Genomic DNA, 12,421 nt, shown 5'->3' on the forward strand with positions numbered 1-12,421 from the left:
TGTTTAAAATAAAACCACAGAGAGGAAGGAGCGAGTTAGAAGTATCTTTGATCAAACCTTGCCTCCTCTTTCTAGAACCAATGTAGCAAAGCTAAAATAAAATAAGCATTCCATGTCATTTAGGTACTTTTTAATAAATAAATTCAGAAACAGCATTGGGAAAAGTGAACATAATATTGAAATAAAAGGCACTTTAAAAACAAGATATGGTATTGAGGAGTTGTTGTATTTTAAAACAATTCCAAGAGGCCTTTCACTTAATACTGATTTTACACAAGCACTGCAGATGAGGGGTTACCCCAGCCCAATGATTTCAAAAGGGGGAAACAACAGATTAAAACAAGCTAACTTGTATCAATCAGTATGTCTTCAGAACAAAGTGTACAATTTGTTTAACATTGATCAACATGAAACACATGGAATAAGGCTTTGCAAAGAAGGCAGATATTTGGCTTTGCTAGTAATGAGGACAGAAAAGGGCCTGAGGTTGAATACTGCAATCTTATAGAATAAAACTAAATTATACAAAAAATAAATGAAACTTCTAATTTTGTCACAAATGCATGTCAATTGATTATGTAATTAAGTGATTTACATTTCTATATCCCATTAATACAAGTGGTTTTCAATCCCTTTAAAATAGGTTGTTTATGACAGTTATGAAATCATAGATTTTGTTTTTCAGTCATTTTGCAAGGCAAAACCTGTTCTCATCAATAGTGCAATAACCTTTGACATCTAAACATTAATGTTTTCCATGTATTAGTTCTTAGCACATCTTCACACATTACATGTAATGCGTCCCAAATATAGCACCTTGTTCCCCATGTAGTGCACTACTTTTGACCAGGAAGCCTATAGGGTGTTGGTCAAAAGTAGCACGCTATAAACGGAATTGGGTGCCATTTGGGATGCACATGTTACCTGATGACTATGTTAGAATTTATGTGATCTTTAAAAACTACCCCTAATGATGAATCCAGATTCTTGCAATCATGCTTGATGGATGTCTCTTTTATCCACAAATTAATAAGGATATAGCCCTGTCTGAGCCAGAATGGCCCATATGACAGGAGCCCATCTCCTGTTTCTGTAGTGTGAGGCAGGTTGATATACATGTACACACCCTGAACAGGATGCTAGTCTATCGCAAGGCAAAATCAATGTTTACTACCCTATGGTTGAAAAAAATACTTCACAGCCACAATGCAAAATATTGGTATGCTTTAGTCTCAGGTGCTGTTTGACACTCAATGGCACAATAATAACAAGTCCATGAACAGAAAGAGAGTACTCTCTGTGCCCATATGGGTATGGTCTCTGAAAGGCACAACCCGTGGCCCATACCAGTCCTGTGGCAAAAACCTTATTTCTAACCAATTCTTCAAGAAAAAAAGCACCTTAAAGTATATACACTTAACAACTAACTGTACATTTTAAAATACAATGATTGCATAAACTGTTAGTAAGAAGACCAAATGTAGTGGCCAAATGTAACGTTATAATACTGAAGCGACAAGAAGAAGAAATTACCAAAGACGGTATACCGCTCATGCCCTAGGACTATATTTGCATACAGTGTTGTTCTGGGAGACCTGAAACTCCATCATTTGCCTTCATATTTGGGGTTGACCACCGTCGTAACAGCACTCTTGTAGATGGGATTTTCTCCCTGGAAGGCACAAGAGAAACAAGAAGAAAATGTTAGAATTGTAATTTACAGTCATTATATACAGTGGGGCAAAAAAGTATTTAGTCAGCCACCAATTGTGCAAGTTCTCCCATTTAAAAAGATGAGAGGCCTGTAATTTTCATCACTTCAACTATGACGGACAAAATGAGAAAAAAAATCCAGAAAATCAAATTGTAGGAATTTATTTGCAGATTATGGTGGAAAATAAGTATTTGGTCATTAACAAAAGTTTCTCAATACTTTGTTATATACCATTTGTTGGCAATGACAGAGGTCAAACGTTTTCTGTAAGTATTCACAAGGTTTTCACACACTGTTGATGGTATTTTGGCCCATTCCTCCATGCAGATCTCCTCTAGAGCAGTGATATTTTGGGGCTGTTGCTGGGCAACACGGACTTTCAACTCCTTCCAAAGAGTTTCTATGGGGTTGAGTTCTGGAAACTGGTCAGTCCAGGACCTTGAAATGCTTCTTACGAAGCCACTCCTTCAGTGCCTGGGTGGTGTGTTTGGGATCATTGTCATGCTGAAAGACCCAGCCACATTTCATCTTCAATGCCCTTGCTGATGGAAGGAGGTTTTCACTCAAAATCTCACGGTCCATGGCCCCATTCATTATTTCCTTTACACGGAGCAGTCGTCCTGGTCCCCTTGCAGAAAAACAGCCCCAAAGCATGATGTTTCCACCCGAATGCTTCACAGTAGGTATGGTGTTCTTTGGATGCAACTCAGCATTCTTTGTCCTCCAAACACGACGAGTTGAGTTTTTACCAAAAAGTTCTATTTTGGTTTCATCTGACCATATGACATTCTCCCAATCTTATTCTGGATCATCCAAATGCTCTCTAGCAAACCTCAGACGGGCCTGGACATGTACTGGCTTAAGCAGGGGGACACGTCTGGCACTGCAGGATTTGAGTCCCTGGCGTCGTAGTGTGTTACTGATGGTAGGCTTTGTTACTTTGGTCCCAGCTCTCTGCAGGTCATTCACTAGGTCCCCCCGTGTGGTTCTGGGATCTTTTTCTCACCGTTTTTGTGATCATTTTGACCCCACGGGGTGAGATCTTGCGTGGAGCCCCAGATCGAGGGAGATTATCAGTGGTCTTGTATGTCTTCCATTTCCTAATAACTGCTCCCACAGTTGATTTCTTCAAACCAAGCTGCTTACCTATTGCAGATTCAGTCTTCCCAGCCTGGTGCAGGTCTACAATTTTGTTTCTGGTGTCCTTTGACAGCTCTTTGGTCTTGACCATAGTGGAGTTTGGAGTGTGACTGTTTGAGGTTGTGGACAGGTGTCTTTTATACTGATAACAAGTTCAAACAGGTGCCAGTAATATAGGTAATGAGCGGAGGACAGAGGAGCCTCTTAAAGAAGTTACAGGTCTGTGAGAGCCAGAAATCTTGCTTGTTTGTAGGTGACCAAATACTTATTTTCCACCATAATTTGCAAATAAATTCATTAAAAATCATACAATGTGATTTTCTGGATTTTTTTTTCTAATTTTGTCTGTCATAGTTGAAGTGTACCTATGATGAAATTTCCGGGCCTCTCTCATCTTTTTAAGTGGGAGAACGTGCACAATTGGTGGCTGACTAAATACTTTTTTGCCCCACTGTATGTAACATGTCAGTCATAACACAAAAGTTGCAATTTATGAGGAAGAAAAACCCACAACAAAATCCGAGCCCATTTAGAATATCAAATCATTATCAAGCATTCTTTGGAAAGATCATGCCATCATATGGATATCTTGGTGTCATTTCGAGTGAGGATTCGTGTGTTGTCATCCAGGTAACACTGTTAGAAGAAATATCAACAAACGTCTCAAACACATCATGCCATTTCAATCATAGCTTCAAATATGACACAACGTACATACTGCGGTTAAACTGAAGTGTAATAGGCTTATATGTGATGACCTGTTACAGTACTTACCTCTAGTCAAACTGTTAACAGAGGGGACAGTTTACAGTATATGGGTTTATGGTTGGTTTTAATATACCATCATGTGGATCTGTCTGTACAATTTCCTCAACTGGCTTACTTGGCCCAAAGAGTGACCAAAGGAAAGCCAGAAATATTGAGATTGATAAAATAGTGACAGTTTACAGTACGTTGACAAACACAAAGAAACACACAAATAAAACAAACAGGAAACCCATGCATGAAAACAGACAGAGAGAGAAAGTAAATACAAACTTATAGAACCGCAGCTTTACGTCCATAGATAGGATTCTGGAACTTATTAATAGGGCTCTTGTATATAGGATTGTCTTGCTATGGGTAGAGAGAGTGGGACAGACATTTCAGAACAGGAAAAAAACAACAGAAGAGAAACAGAGACAGAATGAAATGAAATCATGGGTAAAGACAAACGAGAAGGACTGAAACAATGATATATGGAAAAGAGGTTAAAAAAAGGAAGTATTTCTACATCGGGATCAGAGGCTCAGAAGTTGAGAATCATCTAAGAGTGCTGGGAAGATTCCCTTTCTACAGTTGAAGTTGGAAGTTTACATACACTTAGCTTGGAGTCATTAAAACTTGTTTTTCAACCACTCTACAAATTCCTTGTTAACAAACTATAGTTTTGACAAGTAGTTAGGACATCTACTTTGTGCATGACAGAAGTCATTTTTCCAACAACTGTTTACAGACAGATTATTTCACTGTATCACAATCCCAGTGGGTCAGAAGTTTACATACACTAAGTTGACTGTGCCTTTAAACAGCTTGGAAAATTCCCCAAAATGATGTAATGGCTATAGAAACTTCTGATAGGCTAATTGACATCATTTGAGTCAATTGGAGGTGTACCTGTGGATGTATTTCAAGGACTACCTTCAAACTCAGTGCCTCTTTGCTTCACACCATTGGAAAATCAAAAGAAATCAGCTAAGATGTCAGAAAAAAAATTGTAGATCTCCACAAGTCTGGTTCATCCATAGGAGCAACATCAAAACACCTGAAGGTACAACGTTCATCTGTACAAACAATAGTACGCAAGTATAAACACCATGGGACAACGTAGCAGTCATACCGCTCAGAAAGGAGACGCGTTCTGTCTCCTAGAGATAAACGTACTTTGGTGCGAAAAGTGCAAATCAATCTCAGAACAACAGCAAAGGACATTGTGAAGATGCTGGAGGAAACCGGTACAAAAGTATCTATATCCACAGTAAAACGAGTCCTAATCTCCAACATAACCTGAAAGGCCGCTCAGCAAGGAAGAAGCCACTGCTCCAAAGCCAGACTACGGTTTGCAACTGCACACAGGGACAAAGATCAGAGAAACGTCCTCTGGTCTGATGAAACAAAAATAGAACTGTTTGGCCATAATGACCATCGTTATGTTTGGAGGAAAAAGGGGGAGGCTTGCAAGCCGAAGAACACCATAATATAATAATAATATATGCCATTTAGCAGACACTTTTATCCAAAGCGACTTACAGTCATGTGTGCATACATTCTACGTATGGGTGGTCCCGGGAATCGAACCCACTAACCTGGCGTTACAAGCGCCATGCTCTACCAACTGAGCTACAGAAGGACCATCCCAACCATGAAGCACTAGGGTGGCAGCATCATGTTGTGGGGGTGCTTTGCTGCAGGAGGGACTGGTGCACTTCACAAAATAGATGGCATCATGAGGTGGAAAATGATGTGGATATATTGAAGCAACATCTCAAGACATGAGTCAGGAAGTTAAAGCTTGGTTGCAATTGGGTATTCCAAATGGACAATGACCCCACGCATACTTCCAAAATTGTGGCAAAATGGCTTAAGGACAACAAAGTCAAGGTATTGGAGTGGCCATCACAAAGCCCTGACCTCAATCCTATAGAATATTTGTGGGCAGAACTGAAAAAGCATGTGCGAGCAGGAAGGCCTACAAACCTGACTCAGTTACACCAGCTCTGTCAGGAGGAATGGGCCAAAATTCACCCAACTTATTGTGGGAAGCTCGTGGAAGGCTACGTGAAAAGTTTGACCCAAGTTAAACAATTTTAAAGTCAATACTACCAAATACTAATTTAATGTAAACTTGTAAACTTCTGACCCACTGGGAATGAGATGAAAGAAATAAAAGCTGAAATAAATAATTCTCTACTATTATTCTATTATTTCACATTCTTAAAATAAAGTGGTGTTCCTAACTGACCTAAGACAACAACTTTTTTACAAGGATTAAATGTCAGTAATTGTGAAAAACTGATTTTAAATGTATTTGGCTAAGGTGTATGTAAACATCTGACTTCAACTGTATTTGTATACAAGTCAGGTCAGACTGCTCTCTCATACAGTCATTGATGTCTGAGGTCTTCTCGATGTACCATAATGAGAGAAGAAGCCTCAGTGCCCTGCCCATTTCACCAGAGAAGCTGTCACATGTGGCTGGTCTGAAAGAGTAATTAGGATGTGCTGAATCATCAAGCATGGTAGCAAAATGCTTTGCAATGGAAAAGTAATATGAATGTTTCTTACACACAATTCCATGTAGTACTCTGTCTGTTTTCTTACATTCGGTGCTATTAGGTTTTAATTCTCAGAGTAAATAACTCAACGGACACTATGAAAGCTTAACCAAGTTTAATTCTTCCCAGAGGATCAATACAGCTGCATTAGACAAAACATGTTTCCACCACCACAACTATATACAGTGGGGCAAAAAGTATTTAGTCAGCCACCAATTGTGCAAATTCTCCCACTTAAAAAGATGAGAGGCCTGTAATTTTCATCATAGATACACTTCAACTATGACAGACAAAATGAGATTTTTCCCAGAAAATCACATTGTATGATTTTTAATGAATTTATTTGAAAATGATGGTGGAAAATAAGTGTTTGGTCACCTACAAACAAGCCATATTTCTGGCTCTCACAGACCTGTGACTCCTTCTTTAAGAGTCTCCTCTGTCCTCCGCTCATTACCTGTATTAATGGCACCTGTTTGAACTTGTTATCAGTATAAAAGACACCTGTCCACAACCTCAAACAGTCACACTCCAAACTCCACTATGGCCAAGACCAAAGAGCTGTCAAAGGACACCAGAAACAAAATTGTAGACCTGCACCAGGCTGGGAAGACTGAATCTGCAATAGGTAAGCAGCTTGGTTTGAAGAAATCAACTGTGGGAGCAAATGGAAGACATACAAGACCACTGATAATCTCCCTCGATCTGGGGCTCCACACAAGATCTAACCCCATGGGGTCAAAATGATCACAAGAACGGTGAGCAAAAAGCCCAGAACCACACGGGGCACCTAGTGAATGACCTGCAGAGAGCTGGGACCAAAGTAACAAAGCCTACCATCAGTAACACACTACGCCGCCAGGGACTCAAATCCTGCAGTGCCAGACATGTCCCCCTGCTTAAGCCAGTACATGTCCAGGCCCGTCTGAGGTTTGCTAGAGAGCATTTGGATGATCCAGAATAAGATTGGGAGAATGTCATGTGGTCTGATGAAACCAAAATATAACTTTTTGGTAAAAACTCAACTCGTCGTGTTTGGAGGACAAAGAATGCTGAATTGTATCCAAAGAACACCATACCTACTGTGAAGCATGGGGGTGGAAACATCATGCTTTGGGGCTGTTTTTCTGCAAAGGGACCAGGAGGACTGATCCGTGTAAAGGAAAGAATGAATGGGGCCATGTATCGTGAGATTTTGAGTGAAAACCTCCTTCCATCAGCAAGGGCATTGAAGATGAAACGTGGCTGGGTCTTCATGCATGACAATTATCCCCAAACAGACCGCCCGGGCAACGAATGAGTGGCTTCGTAAGAAGCATTTTAAGGTCCTGGAGTGGCCTAGCCAGTCTCCAGATCACAACCCATAGAAAATCTTTGGAGGCAGTTGAATGTCCGTGTTGCCCAGCAACGGCCCCAAAACATCACTGCTCTAGAGGAGATCTGCATGGAGGAATGGGCCAAAATACCAGCAATAGTGTGTGAAAATCTTGTGATGACTTACAGAAAACGTTTGACCTCTGTCATTGCCAATAAATGGTATATAACAAAGTATTGAGATAAACTTTTGTTATTGACCAAATACTTATTTTCCACCATAATTTTCAAATAAATTCATTAAAAAATCCTACAATGTGATTTTCTGGATTTTTGAAGTTGAAGTGTACCTATGATGAAAATTACAGGCCTCTCTCATCTTGAGATACATTGCACAATTGGTGGCTGACTAAATACTTTTTTGCCCAACTGTATACACTCCAATTTTAGGCACTCCTTTTCTCCAATCCTTACATTTATTATGGTTCGACAGGAAGACGAAGTAATAGTGTAATAAACCATAATTTCTCCCTTAAGGGGATCTGACCTGACCTCAACCCCTCATGTGCCTAATCCACAGATGTCCATCCGTATCCCCTATAGCAATCCTGACTTCCTCACGTCCATCGAACACATTCCAAAGCCATCTGGCTCCTACAGATAACCATTAACTTCTGATGTAAAAACCAGTCTCTTTCCTTCGTCAGATACTATATTTTTGAGTATAACAATGTTCCAAGTTTATCCCAGAATCTAACAGTGCCTAAATGAATACCACCCTGCTGTCCGGAATTTAACCTCTGCCTGCTGTGTGGTTAACACGACACTAGATGGAAGCAGAACTCCACCAACCAAACGAGGCTTCTGTAGCAACTCCCAGGAAAAGACAGATATACATTACCAGTCAAAAGTTTGAACATACCTACTCATTGAAAGGTTTCTTTATTTTTACTATTTTCAACATTGTAGAATAATAGTGAAGAACTCATAAATACAATAAAATAACACATATGGAAATGTGTAGTAACCACAATCAAAACATGAGATTTTTCAAAGTTGCCACCCTTTGCCTTAATGACAGCTCTGCTTACTCTTGGCATTCTCTCAACCAGCTTCATGAGGTAGTCACCTGGAATGCATTTAAATGAACAGGTCTGCCTTTGTTAAAAGTTCATTTGTGGAATTTATTTCCTTCTTAATGCGTTTGGGCCAATCAATTGTGTTGTGACAAGGTAGGGGTGGTATACAGAAGATAGCCCTATTTGGTAAAATACCAAGTCCATATTATGGCAAGAAGAGCTCAAATAAGGAAAGAGAAATGAGTCCATCATTACTTTAAGACATGAAGGTCAGTCATTTCGGACCAATTCAAGAACTTTTGTAAGTTTCTTCAAGCGCAGTCGCAAAACCATCAAGCGCTATGATGAAACTGGCTCTCATGGAGGACCACCACAGCAAAGGAAGACCCAGAGTTACCTCTGCTGCAGAGGATAAGTTCATTAGTTAACTGCACCTCAGATTGCAGCTTAAATGCTTAATAGAGTTCAAGTAACAGACATCTCAACATCAACTGTTCATCAACAGAAGAGACTACGTGAATCGGGCCTACATGGACTATTTGCTGCAAAGAAACCACTACTAAAGGACCCCAATAAGAAGAAGAGATTTGCTTGTGCCAAGAAACATGAGCAATGGACATTAGACCGGTGGAAATGTGTCCTTTGGTCTGACGAGTCCAAATTTGAGATTTTTGGTTCCAACCGCTGTGTCTTTGTGAGATGCAGAGTAGGTAAATTGATGATCTCTGCATGTGTGGATCCCACTGTGAAGCATGGAGGAGGTGGCGTGATGGTGCTTTGCTGGTGACACTGTTAGTGATTTATTTAGAATTCAAGGTACAATTAACCAGCATGGCTACCACAGCATTCTGCAGCGATACGCCATCTGGTTTGCGCTTAGTGGTACTATCATTTGTTTTTCAACAGGTTAATGACCCAAAAAACACCTCCAGGCTGTGTAAGGGTTATTTGACCAATAAGGAGAGTGATGAGTACTGCATCATGTGACCTGGCCCCCACAATCATCCGACTTCAACCCAAATTAGATGATTTGGGAGGAGTTGGACCGCAGAGTGAAGGAAAAGCAGCCAATAAGTGCTCTGCATGTATTGGAACTCTTTCAAGACTGTTGGAAAAACATTCCTCATGAAGCTGGGTGAGAGATGCCAACAGTATGCAAAGCTGTCATCAAGGCAAAGGGTGGCTACTTGGAATAATATCATAACTAATATATTTTCATTTTTTAACACTTGTTTACTTACTACATGACTCCATATGTGTTATTTTATTGTATTTTTGAATTCTTCACAATTATTCTACAATGTAGAAAATAGTAAAAAATAAAGAAAAACCCTTGAATGAGTAGGTGTGTCCAAAATTGACTGGTAATGTATGTATATTCAGGGACCGTCACATTCCAAAAAGGCTTCTGTTTTTTGGATTCTCTATTTTGCACAGAGATGACTTCAAACTTCTAAGATATTTACTTTGAAGTTGAAATTGAGTAGGACTGTCTGTGCGTCTTATAAAATCCTCATCATCAACAGGTCTGTTACAGTCATCAAAGGCTGAGAGAGAGTACAACACTGTTTCCAACTCTATATTCCTCTAAGAGTCCATTCTCTGTTTAAGAGATTCAGATGGTTGTCATATCTATAACACCTGTTTTCCATGTCTCAATCAACCTACTGAAATTAGCCAGGGAGAATATAAACTAAGACCGGTAAAAATATATAAACGCCCTTAAAAACTTCTCAAAGATGGCTGCCAGGTACTGTCTATTATCCACTCTTACCGTGTCCCATTTAGCATTCATCTTCTCCTTTTCAAACTTGGCGAACTCCCTCCTGTCGTGGATAATCATGAGCAGCTTCCAAATGAGCAGCAAAGCCAGGCCGATCAGCACAATGCCCGCCACAACGCCAGCCACGATGGGGATGATGTCCGGGCCCGCAGGGCAGTCTGGAACACAGACAGGGAAACACATAGCAAGAAAAGGAAGTTAGCCCAATATTTTTGAGGGTATTTAACCAGGCAAGTCAGCTGATGTAAAATCAAATTCATATACACAATTACATCCTGATTTGCATTATACTGCATCTTGGACAAGGAACTTCTGGTCAGTTCTTCACGGTCAGGCCAAGAACTCCGAGCTCTAATGACAACACTACTCAATGGATAAAACAGATAAACCTATTTTTCACCTTGTTATATCCTCAGTCACAATGCCATGCCAGAGACTACATATTCTCTCACCTAGTGTTTCCACCACATGGACCTCCTTCTCTGTGTTGTTGTTGACAGCATAGGTGTAGTAGAACCAGCAGTCGTTGGCATCCCTCTCCTTACAGTGCATCAGGGGGAAGGCCTGTCCTGGCTGGGGCAGCTTGTCTCGGTCCTTCACCTTGATCAGGTTGAAGTAGCTACAGTCCCTCTCACACGTCTCCTTCTTCTCCCCCGTCCCAAAGGCCCTGCACTGAACACACTCCCTGTGGAAGACAAGACATTGACATTAAACTCTGTACAGATGTTTTTATTTTATTTTAATTTTTTACCTTTATTTTACTAGGCAAGTCAGTTAAGAACAAATTTTATTTTCAATGACGGCCTAGGAACAGTGGGTTAACTGCCTGTTCAGGGGCAGAACGACAGATTTGTACCTTGTCAACTTGGGGTTACTAGTCCAACGCTCTAACCACTAGGCTACCCTGCCGCCGACTACCTGCATGTAGTAACACATGCAGGTAGTCTCACATTGGGATTCCTAGACTTGCAACATATTCACTTGTCTATAGAAATGTAAGAAAGCTAAATATTGAGGTTTATGCAAGCGTCTGTAGTGGGCAATGCTGTACCCTACACTCTTAGCATATTTTTTCCATCTAGAACCTAAAAGGTTTCTTCAGCTGTCCCCATAGGAGGACCCTTTGAAGAACCCTGTTTGATTCCAGGTAGAATCAAAAAGGGTTATTCTATGGGGACAGCTGAAGAACCCTTTATCTAAGAGTGCAACTAGCACCACTGGTTTTAGACCTCACAGTCTAAACGGTCCATTGTTCCCTTTTTTTGGAATGATTGGAAGAAAGGAAACAAGAGGTCACAAAAATAATGCAGGTTAAGTCGGATAAATGAAGAAGGCTAGATGCCTATTTAAAAAAGGTTGAGAGGCAAACGTAATGCTGAAGAAAGAGAGAAGGGATCGGCCCCTTTAAAAAAAAAGAACGGGGGGAGGGGCTGAATTATTTTCAACCACTACAATAAACCTTTATGTAATCCACATATAACATTCCCACAAGGAAATACAGCAAATAGTTGTTTTTTTGCATTGTTAAAACAATATAATGATCAAATAAAATTAATGAATCCCTTTATTCAACTCACTTGTGTTCTGCGCAGACTCCTGGACAGGTGGGGCAGATCTCACAGGTAGGCCCCTGGAACTTGGGGTCAGTGCACTTACAGGTTCCACACTCACAGGTGCCCCGGCCATTACAGATCTGCTTGTTAGAGGCCAGGCAGGTTGTTGTGTCCAGAGAACAGTCACAGGCACTGCCCGTCCAGTTGGCATCACAGATACACACCCTGCACTCACAACGACCGTGTCCTGCCACAACACAACACACACAGGGTCAGAGATGAGAGATTACCCTGAAAAGATCAAATACAATCACAGATAAAAAAAGGCTGACATTAACGAGGGTAAATCTAATTTCATAACGGGCAATGATCTGTAATTTCATTGGAAATGGGCTCATTATAACCACAAACGATCACGAGGTCACTCATTTGTGTGCAGAGCAGGATGTCACACTTGTCTTCAGATGGTAGAGCTTGGCCATCATTTCACAGTAAGCAAAATCTATAATGATATAATTTAACAC

The 12,421-nt window shown here is 40.5% G+C and overlaps 1 protein-coding gene across 2 annotated transcripts in view; it reads right to left on the reverse strand.

Annotated features, from left to right (window-relative positions):
• Nucleotides 1-113: 113 nt before the first annotated feature.
• LOC124039853 (integrin beta-1-like) overlaps nt 114-12,421 on the reverse strand; it is a 57,984-nt gene continuing 45,676 nt past the window's right edge. Inside the window, exons 13-17 of one of the 2 annotated variants that reach the window (XM_046356317.1) lie at nt 11,922-12,144; nt 10,797-11,029; nt 10,336-10,502; nt 3,893-3,970; nt 114-1,672 (exon numbers count right to left, since the gene is read on the reverse strand). In XM_046356317.1, coding sequence (XP_046212273.1) covers nt 3,893-3,970; nt 10,336-10,502; nt 10,797-11,029; nt 11,922-12,144 — 701 coding nt within the window. In that variant the 3' untranslated portion in view covers nt 114-1,672. The remainder of the gene's footprint in view (nt 1,673-3,892; nt 3,971-10,335; nt 10,503-10,796; nt 11,030-11,921; nt 12,145-12,421) is intronic. The other variant, XM_046356318.1, reaches the window with a different exon arrangement.

The sequence above is a fragment of the Oncorhynchus gorbuscha genome, linkage group LG07 (assembly GCF_021184085.1).
Source record: "Oncorhynchus gorbuscha isolate QuinsamMale2020 ecotype Even-year linkage group LG07, OgorEven_v1.0, whole genome shotgun sequence".
Classification (NCBI taxonomy): domain Eukaryota; kingdom Metazoa; phylum Chordata; class Actinopteri; order Salmoniformes; family Salmonidae; genus Oncorhynchus; species Oncorhynchus gorbuscha.